This window comes from Sinohyriopsis cumingii, chromosome 5, assembly GCF_028554795.1.
Source record: "Sinohyriopsis cumingii isolate HCF-2022 chromosome 5, ASM2855479v2, whole genome shotgun sequence".
Classification (NCBI taxonomy): domain Eukaryota; kingdom Metazoa; phylum Mollusca; class Bivalvia; order Unionida; family Unionidae; genus Sinohyriopsis; species Sinohyriopsis cumingii.
In genome coordinates, this window is record NC_142965.1 from 6,726,311 (window position 1) to 6,746,946 (window position 20,636).

The following is a 20,636-nucleotide window of genomic DNA, read 5'->3' on the forward strand; positions in this document are numbered from 1 at the left end:
TAATTAAGGACCCTTGTGGGCAGTATAATCATGAGGTTCAGAAACACATCTGTCTTAATTACGAATAACTCCGTCAAACATGTACTTTCACTTGGCTAAAAAAAGAAGAAGATCCAACTCGTCAGCATATTAATTTTGATAGTGACCACTTCTGTGGCTGGAGTAGTATGCATGTCTGCCTCAGATATGGATTTAAACCCTGGCCAAGTCATAACAAAGACTTATAAAAATGGTACTAGCTGCAGCCTCGCTTGGTACTCAGCATAGTGTTTGGACTTTTGAGTCAGCCTGGTATCGGTATAATGTGACTGGGTGGGACATTGGTATTACATGTCTGTGGCATGATGCCACAGTATTAGACATCACCATAAACTGCCACACTGCAGATATCCTAGCAATATGTCTCAAATTGTTAAAGATTTTGTTAGAAATCCAAATCACACCCATTTTTGAATATGCCAGTATTAGAAATATAGAAAGTTGATGTCAAAATGCACAGGGCAAATCCAAGCTCAGAGAGTACAATATTAATGGACCTGTGTTTATTTACTCAGAGAGTACGATATTAATGGACCTATGTTTATTTACTTAGAGAGGACTGTATTAATGGAGCTGTGTTTATTTACTCAGAGAGTACAATATTAATGGACCTGTGTTTATTTACTCAGTACAATATTAATGGACCTGTGTTTATTTACTCAGAGAGTACAATATTAATGGACCTATGTTTATTTACTCAGAGAGTACAATATTAATGGACCTATGTTTATTTACTCAGAGAGTACTGTATTAATGGATTTGTGTTTATTTACTCAGAGTACAATATTAATGGACCTGTGTTTATTTACTCAGAGAGTACAATATTAATGGACCTGTGTTTATTTACTCAGTACAATATTAATGGACCTGTGTTTATTTACTCAGAGAGTACAATATTAATGGACCTATGTTTATTTACTCAGAGAGTACAATATTAATGGACCTGTGTTTATTTACTCAGAGAGTACTGTATTAATGGAGCTGTGTTTATTTACTCAGAGAGTACAATATTAATGGACCTATGTTTATTTACTCAGAGAGGACTGTATTAATGGAGCTGTGTTTATTTACTCAGAGAGTAAAATATTAATGGACCTATGTTTATTTACTCAGAGAGGACTGTATTAATGGAGCTGTGTTTATTTACTCAGAGAGTACAATATTAATGGAGCTGTGTTTATTTACTCAGAGAGTGCAATATTAATGGACCTGTGTTTATTTACTCAGAGAGTACTGTATTAATGGACCTGCATTTATTTACTCAGAGAATACAATATTAATGGACCTGTGTTTATTTACTCAGTACAGTATTAATGGACCTGTGTTTTATTTACTCAGAGAGTACATTATTAATGGACCTGTGCTTATTTACTCAGAGAGTACAATATTAATGGAGCTGAGTTTATTTACTCTTAAGATGCTCTACCAGCAGAGCTACCATATTTCAGGGCAAGAACCCTATAGGGCAGAATTTCCTTGATAGGGCTGGGACATAAGCCTCAAGGAGAGATTTAAGCCACCTTGGTGTAGCACAGACGCCCCCTGATCTTTGATATTAATATTAATTTATGCATTTTCATTGTTCTTTTTTGATAGAAATGTTTATGTATTTTGATAACAATTTAGGCATGTTTTCCTAAATATCTAAAGAAAATAATCAAATTCATTGACCCCATCTCACACTTACCGGCTACAAACCATTACTTAACAGAATAATCCAACACTCATAACATATCTGAGCATATTTGCATAATCATTTTAATACATAATTAAACCGACCAAATCCTACAAATTAACAGTTTTAATTGAACAGCATATGATGTGATCATGTCACAATCAAACAAGTGTTTCTACACTATTACTTAAACTGTATAACATGGCAGTTCTGAGCCGCAAAGGAGGTTGGTAACTCCTTCCTGCATTGGTAACTCCTTCCAGCAGAGATTGTGCAGTCACATCTACAGATCTTCAGTGGCATGACGGACACATTTCTGTGGTGGTTGATCAGTGGCATGATGGACACATTTCTGTGGTGGTTGATCAGTGGCATGATGGACACATTTCAGTGGGGGTTGATCAGTGGCATGACAGACACATTTCTGTGGGGGTTGATCAGTGGCATGACGGACACATTTCTGTGGTGGTTGATCAGTGGCATGACGGACACATTTCTGGTGGTTGATCAGTGGCATGATGGACACATTTCTGTGGTGGTTGATCAGTGGCATGACGGACACATTTCTGTGGTGGTTGATCAGAGGCATCCTGGGCATTACAGTTAGGCAAAGTCTTTCTGGATGCAGAGTATAACAGTCCAAATATCAGGATGGCTGTAGCCAACAAGTTTGTTAAATTCAGAGTTCCAGGACTCCAAATAGTTGTTGGTGTTAGCCAGTTCTTCAAGGGTAACGCTTTGTGCACATTCCATAGTGTTGGAGGAAACAGGCTGACTGAGGTCTGGGTCTGGTCTCCAGCAGTGTGAACACATCAGTATCCCCCTGAGACATACGTGGTGTTGAAGTAGTTTAACAGAGGGATAAGGGCATCTAGAACAATATCACCGAAGTAAGCTGGTACATCCTTACGGGGAGGAAAGCTAGACCATTGATCATGCCACAGAAGTGTTATCTTCTTTGTAGAGCATTACCATACCAAGTTCTTGAATCTTTCTCCAGGTGTTTTGAGTCACATGATAGAAGCAACCCTTGCATTCAAGATTGTACCTCTTGGATGGATGGAAAATGGTATTTATAGCACCATTTACAGCTTGCTTGAAATCTCAGTGATCACACTGTTGGGGTTGATGTCAGATCCATATGCATCACACTGGTTGCTGGGGGTAGAGATAAGTTCATTGTATACAGCCTATGTCTTTCTGTTCAAGAAGGCATAGACCACATGTCACAACTGATTCTCCATGTATGATGTACAACTGCTGAAAGGGTCTGGGTCAGGTGTCACGGATGTCATCCATTAAGGGGTGGGTTGCACTTTAGCCAGTACTTAGAGTTTGCATAATTTCTAAGAGCAGTATCCTAGAAGAAAGTTCAACACTGCTGTCATCATGTGGGAAAGGCTTAGATTGGGAATCATCAGTAGAGCTGAACTCAGGTGGAATGACTAGGTCTTCGAGGTACTTTGGGATGGGAGGTAACTTTCATTGTTTGTACCACTATGTTTCCCACTTCAGTACAAACCTGGGGGGGCTGAAGTCATAAGCCCTGCTGAGAGGGTTTGAGATAGAGGGCCTCAAGGTAGATTAGTTCTTAGTTAATTGTGTTACCCTTTTTAAATAAGGTCATTATAGATGGCCACTGTTGCTGTTGGCTCAGTCCTTAAATGCAGCTTGCTGTCTTCAACGACACCAGCATCATGACTGTGGGTTGTAGAGCCAAGAACATGGGTATTCTGAAAGCAAAATGCATACAAAACAATGTTAGATACATACAGAATATGTGCAAAGGTTTGATAATATAATTTTATTTTACTTGGGGTGGTGCAGTTAAACACAAAATAAACATAAAATACCTCTGAATTAGTCCTCAAGTTGGCAGAACAGCAACGGACCTTATGCTGTGCATACTCCCATCTGATAGCAGACTTTCTTGTTGACTTCTTGGTCCACATGTATCTTTGATAGCAAAGTTATCTGCCCTTGTTATTGGTAAAGAACTCCTTGATTGCAAAAATTGGAATGGTTTGTGAGTAGATTCCACATCATTTTGTATGTCAATAACTTCTCTTTGTTGTGTTGCATTCTTTGATATAAAATCAGCTTTTGAAAAAAATGTAATTGCTACAAAACAATATGGTTTCAACAAATGTAGGTGCATGTCGATTAAAGAATAAAAGTATATTGTATAATACTAGTTTGACTACATTTTGTTCAGTACCCTAGGTGGCCGTATGGTCTAAGGTGGCCATGTGGGCTAAAGTGGCCATCTTTCCGGATCATTGACCTCACGTCTGTTCATGTGGTTTGAAGTCAATGGCTTGGCTAATGTGAGTATGTGAGAAAACTTGCCAGTAGCTTCCCATTGGTGATTGGTTCTTCCTGTAGTTTTTTCAGGTTCTTTATCTATGAAATATGCTTGCCACCTAGAGAAAAGGCAAACCAAACTTACTCTTTTGTTTATTCTATGCAGGCTCATGAATTGTGCCTTCTTGCAGGTCTTAAGAGGAATGCCTCTTCATATGGCTGGCTAAGAAAGTTTCAGATACTTTTAAAGAAAGCAGTTTATGTTCAGCATTATCTTTTAACTTGGGGGATTTTACCCTTTTTGTCTATATCTTTGTATGCCTTTTTTTGAGATACCTCAACTTACTCCGCATTTTACATATAGCCATGATTGTGATGATGTGCTGTTAAATTCCTATGCATACATTAGAGCTTTTCATTTTTTTAAAATAAAATTGTGTGAAAATTGTTGATATTTGCTGAACTTAAGATGTGGAAAATGTACCATTTAACTTCAGTTTTGGTAAGTTTCATATCGAGTTGGCACTTCTACAAGATGTGTATCTGAACATCTTATGTTTACAATGCAATGTCATATATAAGAAAGAATCTTCAATAAGTCTTTAATTTTCATTTCAGGGGCTGATGATGTCAGGACTGGCAACAAAAAACTGATAATGGGCCTGATTTGGCACCTGATTCTACGCTACCAAATAGGCAAGAGTAAGATCCCGCCGAAGAAATTAATGTTAGCATGGCTGAAGGCTGTAATACCAGAGTGCCACATTACAAACTTTACCACTGACTGGAATGATGGTGTTGCTCTACAGTTCGTATATTTTATTTAATTATATAGTATACGTTACAATATTTATTAGCATCATACCAGAATAATATATGTCACACATTGGTATAACATTATGTTATAACATTTATTAGAATCAGAAAATCATTAATACCCTTGTTTGATGTGTGTGTTACAAATAATATGTCACATTATGGTATAACATTATGTAGCAGTATGTTATAACATTATATTAACATCTTTTAGCATTGGAACATCATAAGATATGACACTCTATGGTATAACACCTAGAAGTATTAACAAGCAATTTAACTTGATATTTTAAATACTTTGTAGCTATGTTATTAAAAGAATATTGTCTGGAGACTTATAAAACATAATAATGTTTGCAGTGTGTCAAATTATGTAACAGCATAAATTATTCAAGACATTACTCCGATTCATCTCACCTTCACAGCATAGGGCAGACATTTATTGTTTATCTCTTGAGGTTGGTGGAGGTGTCAGCGATAGGTACATTTAACTTGTTGTCTCAGACACAGTTTTATTTATAATGCATGAAACTTGATACATGTAGCATGGTGCATTAAACATTGGCACAACTCCACAAAGGCAAATGAGGACCACAGTGACAAAGGCAAATGAGGACCACAGTGACCAGTTTTTCATGGTGCATTAAACATTGGCACAACTCCACAAAGGCAAATGAGGACCACAGTGACCAGTTTTTCATGGCGCATTAAACATTGGCACAAATCCACAAAGGCAAATGAGGACCACAGTGACCAGTTTTTCATGGTGCATTAAACATTGGCACAGCTCCACAAAAGGCAAATGAGGACCACAGTGACCAGTTTTTCATGGTGCATTAAACATTGACACAACTCCACAAAGGCAAATGAGGACCACAGTGACCAGTTTTTCATGGTGCATTAAACTTTGACACAACTCCACAAAGGCAAATGAGGACCTCAGTGACCAGTTTTTCATGGTGCATTAAACATTGACACAACTCCACAAAGGCAAATGAGGACCACAGTGACCAGTTTTTCATGGTGCATTAAACATTGGCACAACTCCACAAAGGCAAATGAGGACCACAATGACCAGTTTTTCATGGTGCATTGATTATGTTTCTTCAATTTAGCTCCGGTTTTTATACACTGTTTAGCAGTCATGAAACTGAAATGATTTCATGGCATCTTCCTTCTGGGGTGGGGGTGGGGACAGTGGGTTAACTTTTGTGCTTACATGCACATTATTTGTACATAAAGTCTTCTGTTTTTAGCTTGGGCTTTTAACTCTACAGGTCATAGACCAAGAGAATTTTTGGGATGGGATGTCATCTGACTATTGATGTCCATCTGTCCATTAGCACAAGTTTGTTATCGCTACTCCTTCTAGACTGTTTGGAGGATTGACTTCAAACTTCATACACAAATTCAGTCTAGTTGGTCATAAATGAAAATGTTATTGCTCAGACATGGTCAACTGTTCGATTCAGAATCAAACACAAAATCTGTTTACTATGCTACATTTTGTTGGATGGCTCCAGTCCAATATATCAATCTGACCTCACCCATGTGTACACCCCATCTAGAAAGTTACTCCCCTCTTCTGATGACCGCTTCAGTGGCGTAGTGGTTAGAGTGTTCATTTCAGAAGCGGGAGTTCATGGGTTTGAACCCTTACCTAGCTGTACCAAAGACTTATAAAAGTGGTACTAACAGCAAGGCGCTCAGCATTAAGAGGTTAGTGTTAGGACTGGTCGGCCTGGTGTCATAATAATGTGACTGGGTGGGACATCATGTTACATGTCTGTGGCATGATGCCCCAGTGCTAGACATCACTATACACTGCCACACTGCAGACATCGTATGACATATGACTAAAAATTTGTTAAAGCTACATTAAATATCCAAATCACACACACACACACACACACACTGTCTTCTGATTCTCATATTTTCATCTCACTGTTAAAATTAAGTCATATGGACAACATTCTTTTGCATACCAGGGACAGCCACATGGTGCAAATTGTCCGTTCTTAGACACGGATCTTATCCAAGAGTGACCCATTTCAACTATAAGAACAGACTTAAAGAATTAATAATGTTTACTTCCTTAATTATTGTCGTATGTTTTTTGTTCTGTAATTTCATGGTGTTTGTTTTGTAGTCTTGTCATTGTATATGTATTTATGTGTTAGCTAATGCACTTAATACAGCACCTATAGTAAGCTTTGGAAGCTCCGAGTCCACATTATTATTATTATTATTATTATTATTATTATTATTGTTGTTGCTGTTGTTGTTATTATTATTATTATTATTACCATAGGTACTGTACTAAATTCACATTATTATTTTTATTATTATTATTATTGTTGTTGTTGTTGTTGTTATTAGTATTACCATAGGTGCTGTACTAAATCAACATTATTATTATTATTATTATTATTATTTTTATTATTACCATAAGTTCTGTACTAAATCCACATTATTATTACTATTATTATTCAGGGATCATCCTGGGCTTCGCCAATGTCACAAATTGCGATTTTTTTTCTTTATTGGCGACAAAAATATCCCATCTGGCAATTTTTTTGACGACATATTTTTTGGTTATTTAATTTGAACATACAATCATGGATTTGGACTGGATAAATTAAAAGGGAGAACGAAAGGAAGCCACAAACTTGACTAAGCAATGCATTGGAATCAATCAGTTGCACAAACGATCCTTTGTTCGTATTGACAACCCCATCTTTACAGTGCATTGTTACATCATAATCTGCTTATGATGATATCTGGGCTTAGTACTGTATGCTGTGATACAGTCAATCATGCTACCGCACTATACCTACAAGTGACCGACTTCTGAAGACATGAATAGAACAGATACAATTAATTGTATGGCTAATCCTTCTGTGGTGTTTTTTTTTTTTTTTTTTTTTTTTTTACATATACCAATACAATAGTTTTGCTGAACCTTCAGAGAAAACTGATAACCTTTGAAGTACTGACTACTGTGTATAAATACAAAGCAAATGGAAAAAATCTCAATAGCAATTTTATCTGTCGCCAGTGCAGCATTTTGCTCATTGATCTTTTCCTTTTGTCATCAATCCCATGTTACGGCTGCAGAGACTTAAACTCCGCAACAAGAAATGGCAAAAAAAAAACAAACCCCCCCCCCAAAAAAAAACAGTTTTGCATAATTAATAATAATTATTTATTTCTCAAAATACAGGAGTGAAAGAATCCCTAAATTGGGTGTGAATGTATGCTTATATATACGGTCCAATATTGCCAGGTGTTGACTCGTAAGTTTCATTCGTGGGAATGGAGATCCTATTTTGCTTAAATTTATACAGCATTTAGTGATCATTCTTGGGATTTAGGAATCAATTCACTACAAGCTTTGTGAAGCTAACCATAAGGAGGTCGGGGGTGGGGGTGGGGAGGGCTGCTGAGAGACTACTGGAGTCACCTGTCAGCACTGTAGACTGTGAACGTGGATTCAGTAAGATGAACCTCATAAAAACTGACATCAGAAATAAGCTCTGCATCTCATCTCTCGAGAATTTAATGAGAATCAGCATGTACAGATGGGAAAAATTAGACTTTAAAACTGCATTCAACAAGTGGGCAGCCGTAAAATTGCAACGGATCTTCATGTAACACTTTGTAACATTTTGTTAATGCTTGTTGTAATTCAAGTATTAACTAACCCATCTTTTGTAATTTTCATTGCCTGTTACATTAATAGACTAAATTAACACTTGGAAAAATGTACACTACTTGTTTTGGCGACACTTTTTGAAAGTTGGTGACAAAATATTGAGGTTGGCGATTTTTTTGGCGACAGCTTTTTAAAAGCCAAGACCATCCCTGTTATTGTTGTTGTTATTATTATTATTACCATAGGTGCTATATTATTATTATTATTATTATTATTATTATTATGTTGTTGTTGTTGTTTTTGTTGTTATTATTGTTATTATTATTATTATTATTATTATCGTTATTATTATTACCATAGGTGCTGTAATAAATCCACACATTATATATATATTTATTAGGTACCAAGTAGGATTACTCTCATAGTACATAAAAATTCATTTATTTAGTCAGTATGTGCTTGTGTGTCCTTTATTTGGTTTGTGCTGAACCAGGATTAGGAGTTGAATGATATCGGTTATTTAGGTTGTAAAATTAAGCCTGTTAATATTCCATCACACCAATGATGCTTAAGATTCCTTTAAATTTTTCAGTGCCTTGATTGAATACTGTCGCCCTGGATTGTGTCCCAACTGGAGACAGCTTGGAAAAAGTGACAGGTCAGGATAGAACCAATCGGAAGGGTTGGGACCATGCAGGGTCTATAATGCTGATAATGCTTTTAAAATTTAATGTCTGTCTCAATCATATTGTGTGAAAAAGTGTCCTGTGCATTACCTGAATTAAATATAATTAATGATTAATTAGTTAATGGTAAATAATTGGATTGAGAAAGGTGTTGAAATAATTTTTTCTCTTAGAAAGAAGTTGACAAGTAAGTGTTAAAATTATTTATTGAATATTCTTGTTTTAGCATTCTGTGTGTGTGTGTGTGTGTGTGTGTGTGTGTGTGTGTGCGCGCGCTTATTAATTATCTTGCCAATTATGATTGGGGGTTTCCAGAATTCATCTGATACATTTGACATTCTAGGAAAAGAGTAATAGATAGTAATTTCAATACAAAATTAACATACCTTTACAAGACATTATAATCAACTGAAATCATAATATTGGCATCAAGAAGCATATTCAGATGGTTTAATTAATCCTTCATTCTTTGGAGCATTACTTTTCAGGTGACTTCTTTCCTTGGATGATATTCAAATGGTTTAATTCAGTCATCATTCTGTGAAGCATGTTCAGCTGGTTTAGTTAGGTCTTCGTTCCATGGAGCATGTTCCAATGGCATAAATTAGGTCTTCTTTCCATGGAGCATGTTCCAATGGCATACATTAGGTCTTCTTTCCATGGATCATGTTCCAATGGCATAAATTAGGTCTTCTTTCCATGGAGCATGTTCCAATGGCATACATTAGGTCTTCTTTCCATGGATCATGTAACAATGACATAAATTAGGCCTTCTTTCCATGGATCATGTTCAAATAAGGTAAGGATGTCATCATTCCATGGAGCATGTTCCAATGGCAAAAATTAGGTCTTCATTCCTTGGAGAATGTTCCAGTGGCATAACTTAGGTCTTCATTCCATTGAGCATGTTCCAGTGCATACATTAGGTCTTCATTTTATGGAACATTTCCAGTGGCATACATTAGGTCTTCATTCCATGGAGCATGTTCCAGTGGCATAATTTAGGCCTTCATTCTATGGAACATGTTCCAGTGGCATAATTTAGGTCTTCATTGCATGGAGCATGTTCCAGTGGCATAATTTAGGTCTTCATTCCATGGAGCATGTTCCAGTGGCATAATTTAGGTCTTCATTCCATGGAGCATATTCCAATGGAATAAATTAGGTCTTCATTCCATGGAGCATGTTCCAATGGCATAAACTAGGTCTTCCTTTAATGGAACATGCTCCAATGGCATAAATTAGGTCTTCATTCCATGGAGCATGTTCCAGTGGAATAAATTAGGTCTTCATTCCATGGAGCATGTTCCAATGGCATGAACTTGGTCTTCCTTTAATGGAACATGTTTCAGTGGCATAAATTAGGTCTTCATTGGAGCATGTGCCAGTGGCATAAATGAGGTCTTCTTTCCATGGAGCATATTTCAATGGAATAAATTATTTATTCATTCCATGGAGCATGTTCCAATGGCATAAACTAGGTCTTCCTTTAATGGAACATGTTCCAGTGGCATAAATAAGGTCTTCATTGGAGCATGTTCCAGTGGCATAAATTAGGTCTTCATTCCATGGAGCATGTTCCAACAGCATAAATTAGGTCTTCATTCCATGGAGCATATTTCAATGGAATAAATTATTTATTCATTCCATGGAGCATGTTCCAATGGCATAAACTAGGTCTTCCTTTAATGGAACATGTTCCAGTGGCATAAATAAGGTCTTCATTGGAGCATGTTCCAACAGCATAAATTAGGTCTTCATTCCATGGAGCATGTTCCAACAGCATAAATTAGGTCTTTATTGGAGCATGTGCCAATGGCATAAATGAGGTCTTCATTCCATGGAGCATGTTCCAATGGCATAAATTATTTCTTCATTCCATGGAGCATGTTCCAATGGCATAAACTAGGTCTTCCTTTAATGGAACATGTTTCAGTGGCATAAATTAGGTCTTCATTGGAACATGTGCCAATGGCATAAATGAGGTCTTCATTCCATGGAGCATATTCCAATGGAACTAAATTATTTCTTCATTCCATGGGGCATCTTCCAATGGCATAAACTAGGTCTTCCTTTAATGGAACATGTTCCAGTGGCATAAATAAGGTCTTCATTGGAGCATGTTCCAGTGGCATAAATTAGGTCTTCATTCCATGGAGCATGTTCCAACGGCATAAATTAGGTCTTCATTTAATGGAACATGTTTCAGTGGCATAAATTAGGTCTTCATTGGAGCATGTTCCAATGGCATAAAATAGATCTTTCTTTAATGGAACATGTTCCAGTGGCATAAATAAGGTCTTCATTGGAGCATGTTCCAATGGCATAATTTAGGCCTTCATTCCGTGGAGCATGTTCAGATGGCTTGAGTCATAATTCCATGAAGCATGTTCAGATAGTGTAATTAGGCCTTTATTTTATGGAGCATGTTCAAATATCATAAACAAGTCTTCATTCCTTGAAGCATGTTCAGATGGTTTAGTTAGGTCTTTCATTCTATGGAACATGTAATTTGATCTTTGTTTCATGGAGCATGTTCAAATAGATAAAATAAATCTTTATTCGATATAGTTTGTTCAGAAGGCAAAAATAAGTCTTTCAGTGCAATATGTTCAGATGACTTAATTAGGTTTTCACTTAAGGGGGCACTCACCAGTTATTATGTACTTTTGAGAGAGTGACTTATGTAAGGTGAAGTAGTTTGCATTTAAAACATGCACAGTGGAGAGAATGGTGGCATACCTCAATGCTACATTAATGTAATGTGGATGATGTTTCTTTGGATATAGTACTTTTTGAAATTGTACATGATTTAAACACACTGCTAACTAAAATGAATGCTCCCTTGTGCTAAAAATTGAGCCCGAATTAGTCTAAAGTACACTATCCATAGCAGCTATTAAAATAGGGAAAATGAATTTTGCCAGACTAGACAATACCAGCTTCTGAAAGTGCAATGAATGAATTACCAAATATATAAAATGTAAAAAAAAGTTATTGGCTCTTTTTTTAGATACAATTTACCTCTGAAGTTCAGGAAGTGAAAATGACCAAGTGGATCTAGCACTTTTTTGAAAGGTGCACATCTGGAGTAAGGCCAAGCTGTATACTATATAACCCATATTACACCCATCAATCAAACACAAAAATAATGGGAATTAAAGGTTCTTTGAATTATACCTAAGATATACAATGTCTTTTTTAAATAGCCAGTATAACCAGTGAGGAAAGCCTGGGAAATTCTTTTTCTTGAAAATCCTAACCCTATGCAAAATACGAAACTGTAGAGCGCCACCTAAGGAGCATAGTTAAATGACTTGATTAAGTCTTCATTCCATGGACATTGTTCAAATGGATTAATGGCTTAAGTCTTCATTCCATGGACATTGTTCAAATGGCTTAATTAAGTCTTCATTCCATAGACATTGTTCAAATGGCTTAATTAAGTCTTCATTCCATAGACATTGTTCAAATGGCTTAATTAAGTCTTCATTCCATAGACATTGTTCAAATGGCTTAATTAAGTCTGCATTCCATGGACATTGGTCAAATGGCTTAATTAAGTCTGCATTCCATAGACATTGGTCAAATGGCTTAATTAAGTCTGCATTCCATGGACATTGGTCAAATGGCTTAATTAAGTCTGCATTCCATGGACATAGGTCAAATGGCTTAATTAAGTCTTCATTCCATAGACATTGGTCAAATGGCTTAATTAAGTCTGCATTCCATGGACATTGGTCAAATGGCTTAATTAAGTCTTCATTCCATAGACATTGGTCAAATGGCTTAATTAAGTCTGCATTCCATGGACATTGGTCAAATGGCTTAATTAAGTCTTCATTCCATGGACATTGGTCAAATGGCTTAATTAAGTCTGCATTCCATGGACATTGGTCAAATGGCTTAATTAAGTCTTCATTCCATGGACATTGGTCAAATGGCTTAATTAAGTCTGCATTCCATGGACATTGGTCAAATGGCTTAATTAAGTCTTCATTCCATGGACATTGGTCAAATGGCTTAATTAAGCCTCTATTTCATGGACATAATTCAAGTGGGTTAATTAAGTCTTCATTCTTTGGACATCAGTCAAATGGCTTAATTAAGCCTCTATTTCATGGACATTGTTCAAATAGATTAATGGCTTAAGTCTTCATTCCATGGACATTGTTCAAATGGCTTAATTAAGTCTTCATTCCATAGACATTGTTCAAATGGCTTAATTAAGTCTGCATTCCATGGACATTGGTCAAATGGCTTAATTAAGTCTGCATTCCATAGACATTGGTCAAATGGCTTAATTAAGTCTGCATTCCATGGACATTGGTCAAATGGCTTAATTAAGTCTGCATTCCATGGACATAGGTCAAATGGCTTAATTAAGTCTTCATTCCATAGACATTGGTCAAATGGCTTAATTAAGTCTGCATTCCATGGACATTGGTCAAATGGCTTAATTAAGTCTTCATTCCATAGACATTGGTCAAATGGCTTAATTAAGTCTTCATTCCATAGACATTGTTCAAATGGCTTAATTAAGTCTTCATTCCATAGACATTGTTCAAATGGCTTAATTAAGTCTGCATTCCATAGACATTGTTCAAATGGCTTAATTAAGTCTGCATTCCATGGACATTGGTCAAATGGCTTAATTAAGTCTTCATTCCATAGACATTGGTCAAATGGCTTAATTAAGTCTGCATTCCATGGACATTGGTCAAATGGCTTAATTAAGTCTTCATTCCATGGACATTGGTCAAATGGCTTAATTAAGTCTGCATTCCATGGACATTGGTCAAATATCTTAATTAAGTCTTCATTCCATGGACATTGGTCAAATGGCTTAATTAAGTCTGCATTCCATGGACATTGGTCAAATGGCTTAATTAAGTCTTCATTCCATGGACATTGGTCAAATGGCTTAATTAAGCCTCTATTTCATGGACATAATTCAAGTGGGTTAATTAAGTCTTCATTCTTTGGACATCAGTCAAATGGCTTAATTAAGCCTCTATTTCATGGACATTGTTCAAATAGATTAATGGCTTAAGTCTTCATTCCATGGACATTGTTCAAATGGCTTAATTAAGTCTTCATTCCATAGACATTGTTCAAATGGCTTAATTAAGTCTGCATTCCATGGACATTGGTCAAATGGCTTAATTAAGTCTGCATTCCATGGACATTGGTCAAATGGCTTAATTAAGTCTGCATTCCATGGACATTGGTCAAATGGCTTAATTAAGTCTGCATTCCATGGACATAGGTCAAATGGCTTAATTAAGTCTTCATTCCATAGACATTGGTCAAATGGCTTAATTAAGTCTGCATTCCATGGACATTGGTCAAATGGCTTAATTAAGTCTTCATTCCATAGACATTGGTCAAATGGCTTAATTAAGTCTTCATTCCATAGACATTGGTCAAATGGCTTAATTAAGTCTTCATTCCATGGACATTGGTCAAATGGCTTAATTAAGTCTGCATTCCATGGACATTGGTCAAATGGCTTAATTAAGTCTTCATTCCATGGACATTGGTCAAATGGCTTAATTAAGTCTGCATTCCATGGACATTGGTCAAATGTCTTAATTAAGTCTTCATTCCATGGACATTGGTCAAATGGCTTAATTAAGCCTCTATTTCATGGACATAATTCAAGTGGGTTAATTAAGTCTTCATTCTTTGGACATCAGTCAAATGGCTTAATTAAGCCTCTATTTCATGGACATTGTTCAAATAGATTAATGGCTTAAGTCTTCATTCCATGGACGTTGTTCAAATGGCTTAATTAAGTCTTCATTCCATAGACATTGGTCAAATGGCTTAATTAAGTCTTCATTCCATAGACATTGGTCAAATGGCTTAATTAAGTCTGCATTCCATGGACATTGGTCAAATGGCTTAATTAAGTCTTCATTCCATGGACATTGGTCAAATGGCTTAATTAAGTCTGCATTCCAAGGACATTGGTCAAATGGCTTAATTAAGTCTTCATTCCATGGACATTGGTCAAATGGCTTAATTAAGTCTGCATTCCATGGACATTGGTCAAATGGCTTAATTAAGTCTGCATTCCATGGACATAGGTCAAATGGCTTAATTAAGTCTTCATTCCATAGACATTGGTCAAATGGCTTAATTAAGTCTGCATTCCATGGACATTGGTCAAATGGCTTAATTAAGTCTTCATTCCATGGACATTGGTCAAATGGCTTAATTAAGTCTGCATTCCATGGACATTGGTCAAATGGCTTAATTAAGTCTTCATTCCATGGACATTGGTCAAATGGCTTAATTAAGCCTCTATTTCATGGACATAATTCAAGTGGGTTAATTAAGTCTTCATTCTTTGGACATCAGTCAAATGGCTTAATTAAGCCTCTATTTCATGGACATTGTTCAAATAGATTAATGGCTTAAGTCTTCATTCCATGGACATTGTTCAAATGGCTTAATTAAGTCTTCATTCCATAGACATTGTTCAAATGGCTTAATTAAGTCTGCATTCCATGGACATTGGTCAAATGGCTTAATTAAGTCTTCATTCCATAGACATTGGTCAAATGGCTTAATTAAGTCTGCATTCCATGGACATTGGTCAAATGGCTTAATTAAGTCTTCATTCCATAGACATTGGTCAAATGGCTTAATTAAGTCTTCATTCCATGGACATTGGTCAAATGGCTTAATTAAGTCTGCATTCCATAGACATTGGTCAAATGGCTTAATTAAGCCTCTATTTCATGGACATAATTCAGGTGGGTTAATTAAGTCTTCATTCTTTGGACATCAGTCAAATGGCTTAATTAAGCCTCTATTTCATGGACATTGTTCAAATAGATTAATGGCTTAAGTCTTCATTCCATGGACATTGGTCAAATGGCTTAATTAAGTCTTCCTTCCATGGACATTGGTCAAATGGCTTAATTAAGTCTTCATTCCATGGACATTGGTCAGATAGCTTAATTAATTATTCAGGACCATGTTCATATAGTTTCATTGAGTTTTCTTCCATGGAGCATCTTCAAATGGCATATGCAATGTTACACTTTGTGTGCTGGATCATATGATTTCTGCAATCTTTTGTCAATTGTGTCAAAATCTTGACCAATGGTAGCCCCGCCCCCAGTAATGCCTTTTTGTCAGCAAAATATTTAAAAATATGTCAACTACATTTCTTTAGTGGTGGTCCATTCATGTCTATGTTTGTGATAGCAATGACCAAAGTTGATAAAGGTGTTAAAAAGGTGATAAAAACTGTAAGATGGCAGTTCATATCCAATTTAAACAATGTATCTTGGCAATGAAAGCATTCAAGGTATGCTGTACTTGACTGAGTGGCAATGTAAAATGTTTGACAGCCACTTGTGTTAAATATGTTAGAATTTATAGTTACATGTATGGAGATGAAAATTTAATTTATTTTGAGGTTAAAATAGATGACAAAAGATATTAAATTGTAGCAAATACACAATTATTCAATAATTCAGTGATTTATAAATTTAAAAACAATAGTAATTCAGAAAAATTGGTGTTTATGATAATAAATGCTGTAGATTGGGTGAATAATTGAATGAGAGCCATGTCTGGAAATGGAAAATTCCAGTGTGCAGCTCATTTCAGGTTAACTGGATATTTAGACATGCTAATGTTTTCCTGAGTTACATATGGTACATTTTTATTACAGTAATGTAAGTATCTAAGGAAAATATGATAGTACCGTGCAGACGACAGAGTTAAAGTGGCAAAACTATCAAAGCAACCAATCATATTTGTAGCACTTCTAGTGCATTATATGCTATAATTTTCCTTGGTCCCTTTATGATGTTATGTGTCTCCCAAATTTGGAGGTTATGGATACAGTGTCCCTCCCCTTGGGATTTTAGGTACATATATACACTGGGCATAATTAAGTCTTTATTCATTGAGTTTCATCTTTAAAGAAGATGTACACAAAACTTCCTGGGGCCCCGAGTGGCCTAGTGGTCTCAAGCGCTCTCCATTACGGATCACTGCCATCTCACCTCTGTCTGCATGGGTTCGAGTCTTGGATTTGGCCAATGTGGGTATGTGAGAAAGCTTGCCAGTAGCTTCTCGTGGTTCGGTGGGTCTTTCCCAGGTTTTCCCTGGTTCTTCCTCCGCCATTAATACTGGCCACCATGTATTGCTTATCATGTGCTGAAATAGGCGTTAAACCCTACAACAACAACAACAACAACAAAACTTCTATGCGCTTTTTTTTTTTGATTGGTGGAAAGAATGAGTTTGGGCTGAGGCATCAAATGAGTTATTTACCCCAACTTGGAACAAAATGTTTGTGTCGTTTTGTATTTATTACATATCCCCTGTTTATTCACATATTTTTCAAACATTTTATTGCATCCTTTCAGAAAAAAGAATTTAATAAAGGCAAAATTTTAACCTACTACAAAACTTCATGCATGAATAGAAGATACTCTGAATTAGGTCATCAGTCTTGTTGTCATGGTGATTAAAATTCAGTAAGTTTGGATTTTTACAGTGTATGGTATGTCTGGATGGATGTAAACTGAATTCGCATGCGAATTTATTTGTCTTTCTTTCTCAAATGAATAATGTTTTGGACAGTAAGTGAACCTTTTTCTTGCATTCCACTTAATACATACTCAGCATCTAAGTAAATGCCAGGACAACTTTTAATAACTAACATAAATACATTCATTTATACAGAAACTCATTACTTGACAGAAATGTAAAAGTCTGTGATTTTTGTTTTCATCACAAGAATTTTTTTATATATTAAAATATAGGGTGATAATTTAAGCATTTTTGAAAAACAAGATTATACGATCTATTTATAAAATTAGGATTATGTTTTTGTTAATTATTTGAACATCCTAAAACCTGCTTCATTTCTTTCTACTTGAAAAATTGCTAAAATTTAAAATATAAACAAGAATACAACATATTGCTTGTTACCCAGTGACGGGAAAGTATCAGCAAGATTTAACATGACAGTTCTAACTTTCAGGTGGAGTCTGTGGAGCAGCTGTTCTTTATTCACAGTTAACAAATTTACATGTTTATTTTGCCCAATCGAAGCAGTTGCATAGTTGTTTGTTTATATTTTTAGTTTAGGTAATAATTTAATTATAGTAGGATCAACACCTTCAAGGAGAAGTTTGGTACAGGCATTTTTTCAGGCTCTTGTTTGTTCTTCTTCCATTGATTCCAGAGTTTGTACACAGGATTTTCATGATTGATTTGAATTTATTGACTTAAGCAGGTTGGCCCTTGAGCCAGAGACCATCAGACAAAGTTATATGGTGACATTCCGATGTAGTAAAGGGACATTCAAGGGTGTTCATTGTTGAATGTTTAATGACTAGCTTACATTTTGTGTGCATAAACTGGACATCTTTCAGGAGAATTGCTTTGGATTGAAAGATCGCAGATAACCACTGCTAATGCTCCATGTTTTTGTTGATCTTTCATTGAATTTTAAATACACCTGTCCATTCTTGTCATACAGTAATACCACATCAACACACCTATGTTGTCATTTTTAATCGCTTGAAGATAAAATGATATAGATATTGTCCCTTAAATATCTACCTATAGATCTGTGGTAGATAGTAAAGGTGACCAGGTAGGCACTGATATAAATGTCTGATTCAGCAGGGACAAGGTTGATTTTTTTCTTTATCTCAGAATTGGGGGGGGGTGGTTTCTAACCATGTCTTGAATTTGGACGTTACTCCATGAGCATTTATTACTGGTTTGGATGTTTTTAATATGGGCTAGAAAATGCTTATCTCTACATCAGATTCATTAGAGTACACATCAGCAAAACATTTCATCCCTAGTGGAGTTTAATTTTATATTACAATGGCTTTAAAGTGACAATAAAATTCCATGCCATCACTTTAGCAGGTATCATCATCATCATTTCTTTTACAACAACAATGGAACTGAAAAATTTATACTTCATTCAGCTGTTTCAGAGACAACTTCCATGTTGCTTAGTTTTAAATAATTCATACATCAGCTTAATTGATAAGTACCCCTTGTGATGTTCTTTGGCTTTCTGGACAGAATTATGTTGAGGGTTCATCTAAATATTGTTAAGTCAATGAAATTTATAACTATAGTCCTTGTAGTGTTTAATTCATCAGCTTCCCTGACAAAATTATGTTGTGGGTTCATGTGAAAATCTTGAAATATGAAGATTGTATGCATCTGCCTTAGTATCGCACCCTTGTCATGGTGTCCTATTCATTTAATCTTTTTGTTTATTGGGGCTGGGGGCCATGTTGGATGTTGTACATTCTATCTTGCAGACAAAAATGACACAATGAGGGAATGCATCCTGGTAATCGCCACTTTCCATTTACACAAATTGGAAATTGTGACCCATATCCAGGCTTCATAAGCTTTAGTTAAATTCTACCTCTGTTGTCTTGTGGTTGTGAAATAGGCCCATCGCAGGTTCCTGCATATTGTGGGGTGAATGATGGAAGCCATGTTAGCTCAGAGATTAGCATGATGGATTCATGACTGAAAGGGTTTGTGTTCATATGACATCCATTGGTAAAATGTGAAAATACTGTATAATAGCAAATGTTTCATGTTTCCCTTTTCGTATGCAAAGAACTTGTGTACTTAGGGTAGTCAGGTCACCCCAACGCCCTCGTTAACATATTTGTATTAATGCCTGGTGTTTACAATAAAACACATTGCTCCAGATGCTCATGGTGCAATAATTCAACATGTAACATTTTAAACTTTTTAAAATATTTTTTCTTGTTTTCTAAGATTCAGGCATATTGCTACATTAACCCCTTGAGGTTTTTGTAATTTTTGTCTGAAATTCAAGTAGAAAACCCATTTTGAAAACTATTTCTGAATACACCATAATACATCAACTTCCAGGTGATCTTCCAATAACACAATGCCTAGTTGTGGTAGAAACATTGTTTTTCATTGGCTGTTTGGCTCACGCATGAGCAGAAGGGTAAAAGTTGGAGTTCTTTTTCTTTTTTTTTGCTTAACGGACCCATTTTTTTGTATCGAGACCACTCTTTATTCCAAATGCCCATCATATCCTACTTTTTTGCAAAGGTTCATCTGTCTGTTTGCAGTTCATACTGGTCTGCCTAATATCTGAGACCAAAAGGTCTAAAATCCAGACACAAAATCGGATTCCGACCACGGGCAAATTTTGGGTAGAAAAAAATTGGATAAAAAAATTGAGTTTTTTCCCTCTGTAGTTTGTAGTGCAACTAGAAATTCCAGATTATTGGGTATCATTATAGAGCTGCATCTGTCTACCTTTCTCTAATACCATCCACTTTAGTGTATCATACAAGATCTTGACGCTACAGAGTTTGGCAGTAGGCTACTACCTCCTGCTACGTAAACTTGTCACTAGGGGTTAATGTGTTAACAATATCCTACTTTGATAATTATTCAGATT

General features: G+C 35.9%; 1 protein-coding gene and 1 pseudogene across 2 annotated transcripts in view; one reads left to right on the forward strand and one right to left on the reverse strand.

Annotated features, from left to right (window-relative positions):
* LOC149798572 (filamin-B-like) overlaps nucleotides 1–20,636 on the forward strand; it is a 198,825-nt gene that overhangs the window by 21,046 nt on the left and 157,143 nt on the right. For both annotated transcript variants that reach the window (XM_089957384.1, XM_089957385.1), the window contains exons 2-3: nucleotides 4,637–4,826; nucleotides 9,082–9,147. In XM_089957384.1, coding sequence (XP_089813510.1) covers nucleotides 4,637–4,826; nucleotides 9,082–9,147 — 256 coding nt within the window. The remainder of the gene's footprint in view (nucleotides 1–4,636; nucleotides 4,827–9,081; nucleotides 9,148–20,636) is intronic.
* Nucleotides 2,318–3,681, reverse strand: LOC149798573 (uncharacterized; annotated as a pseudogene).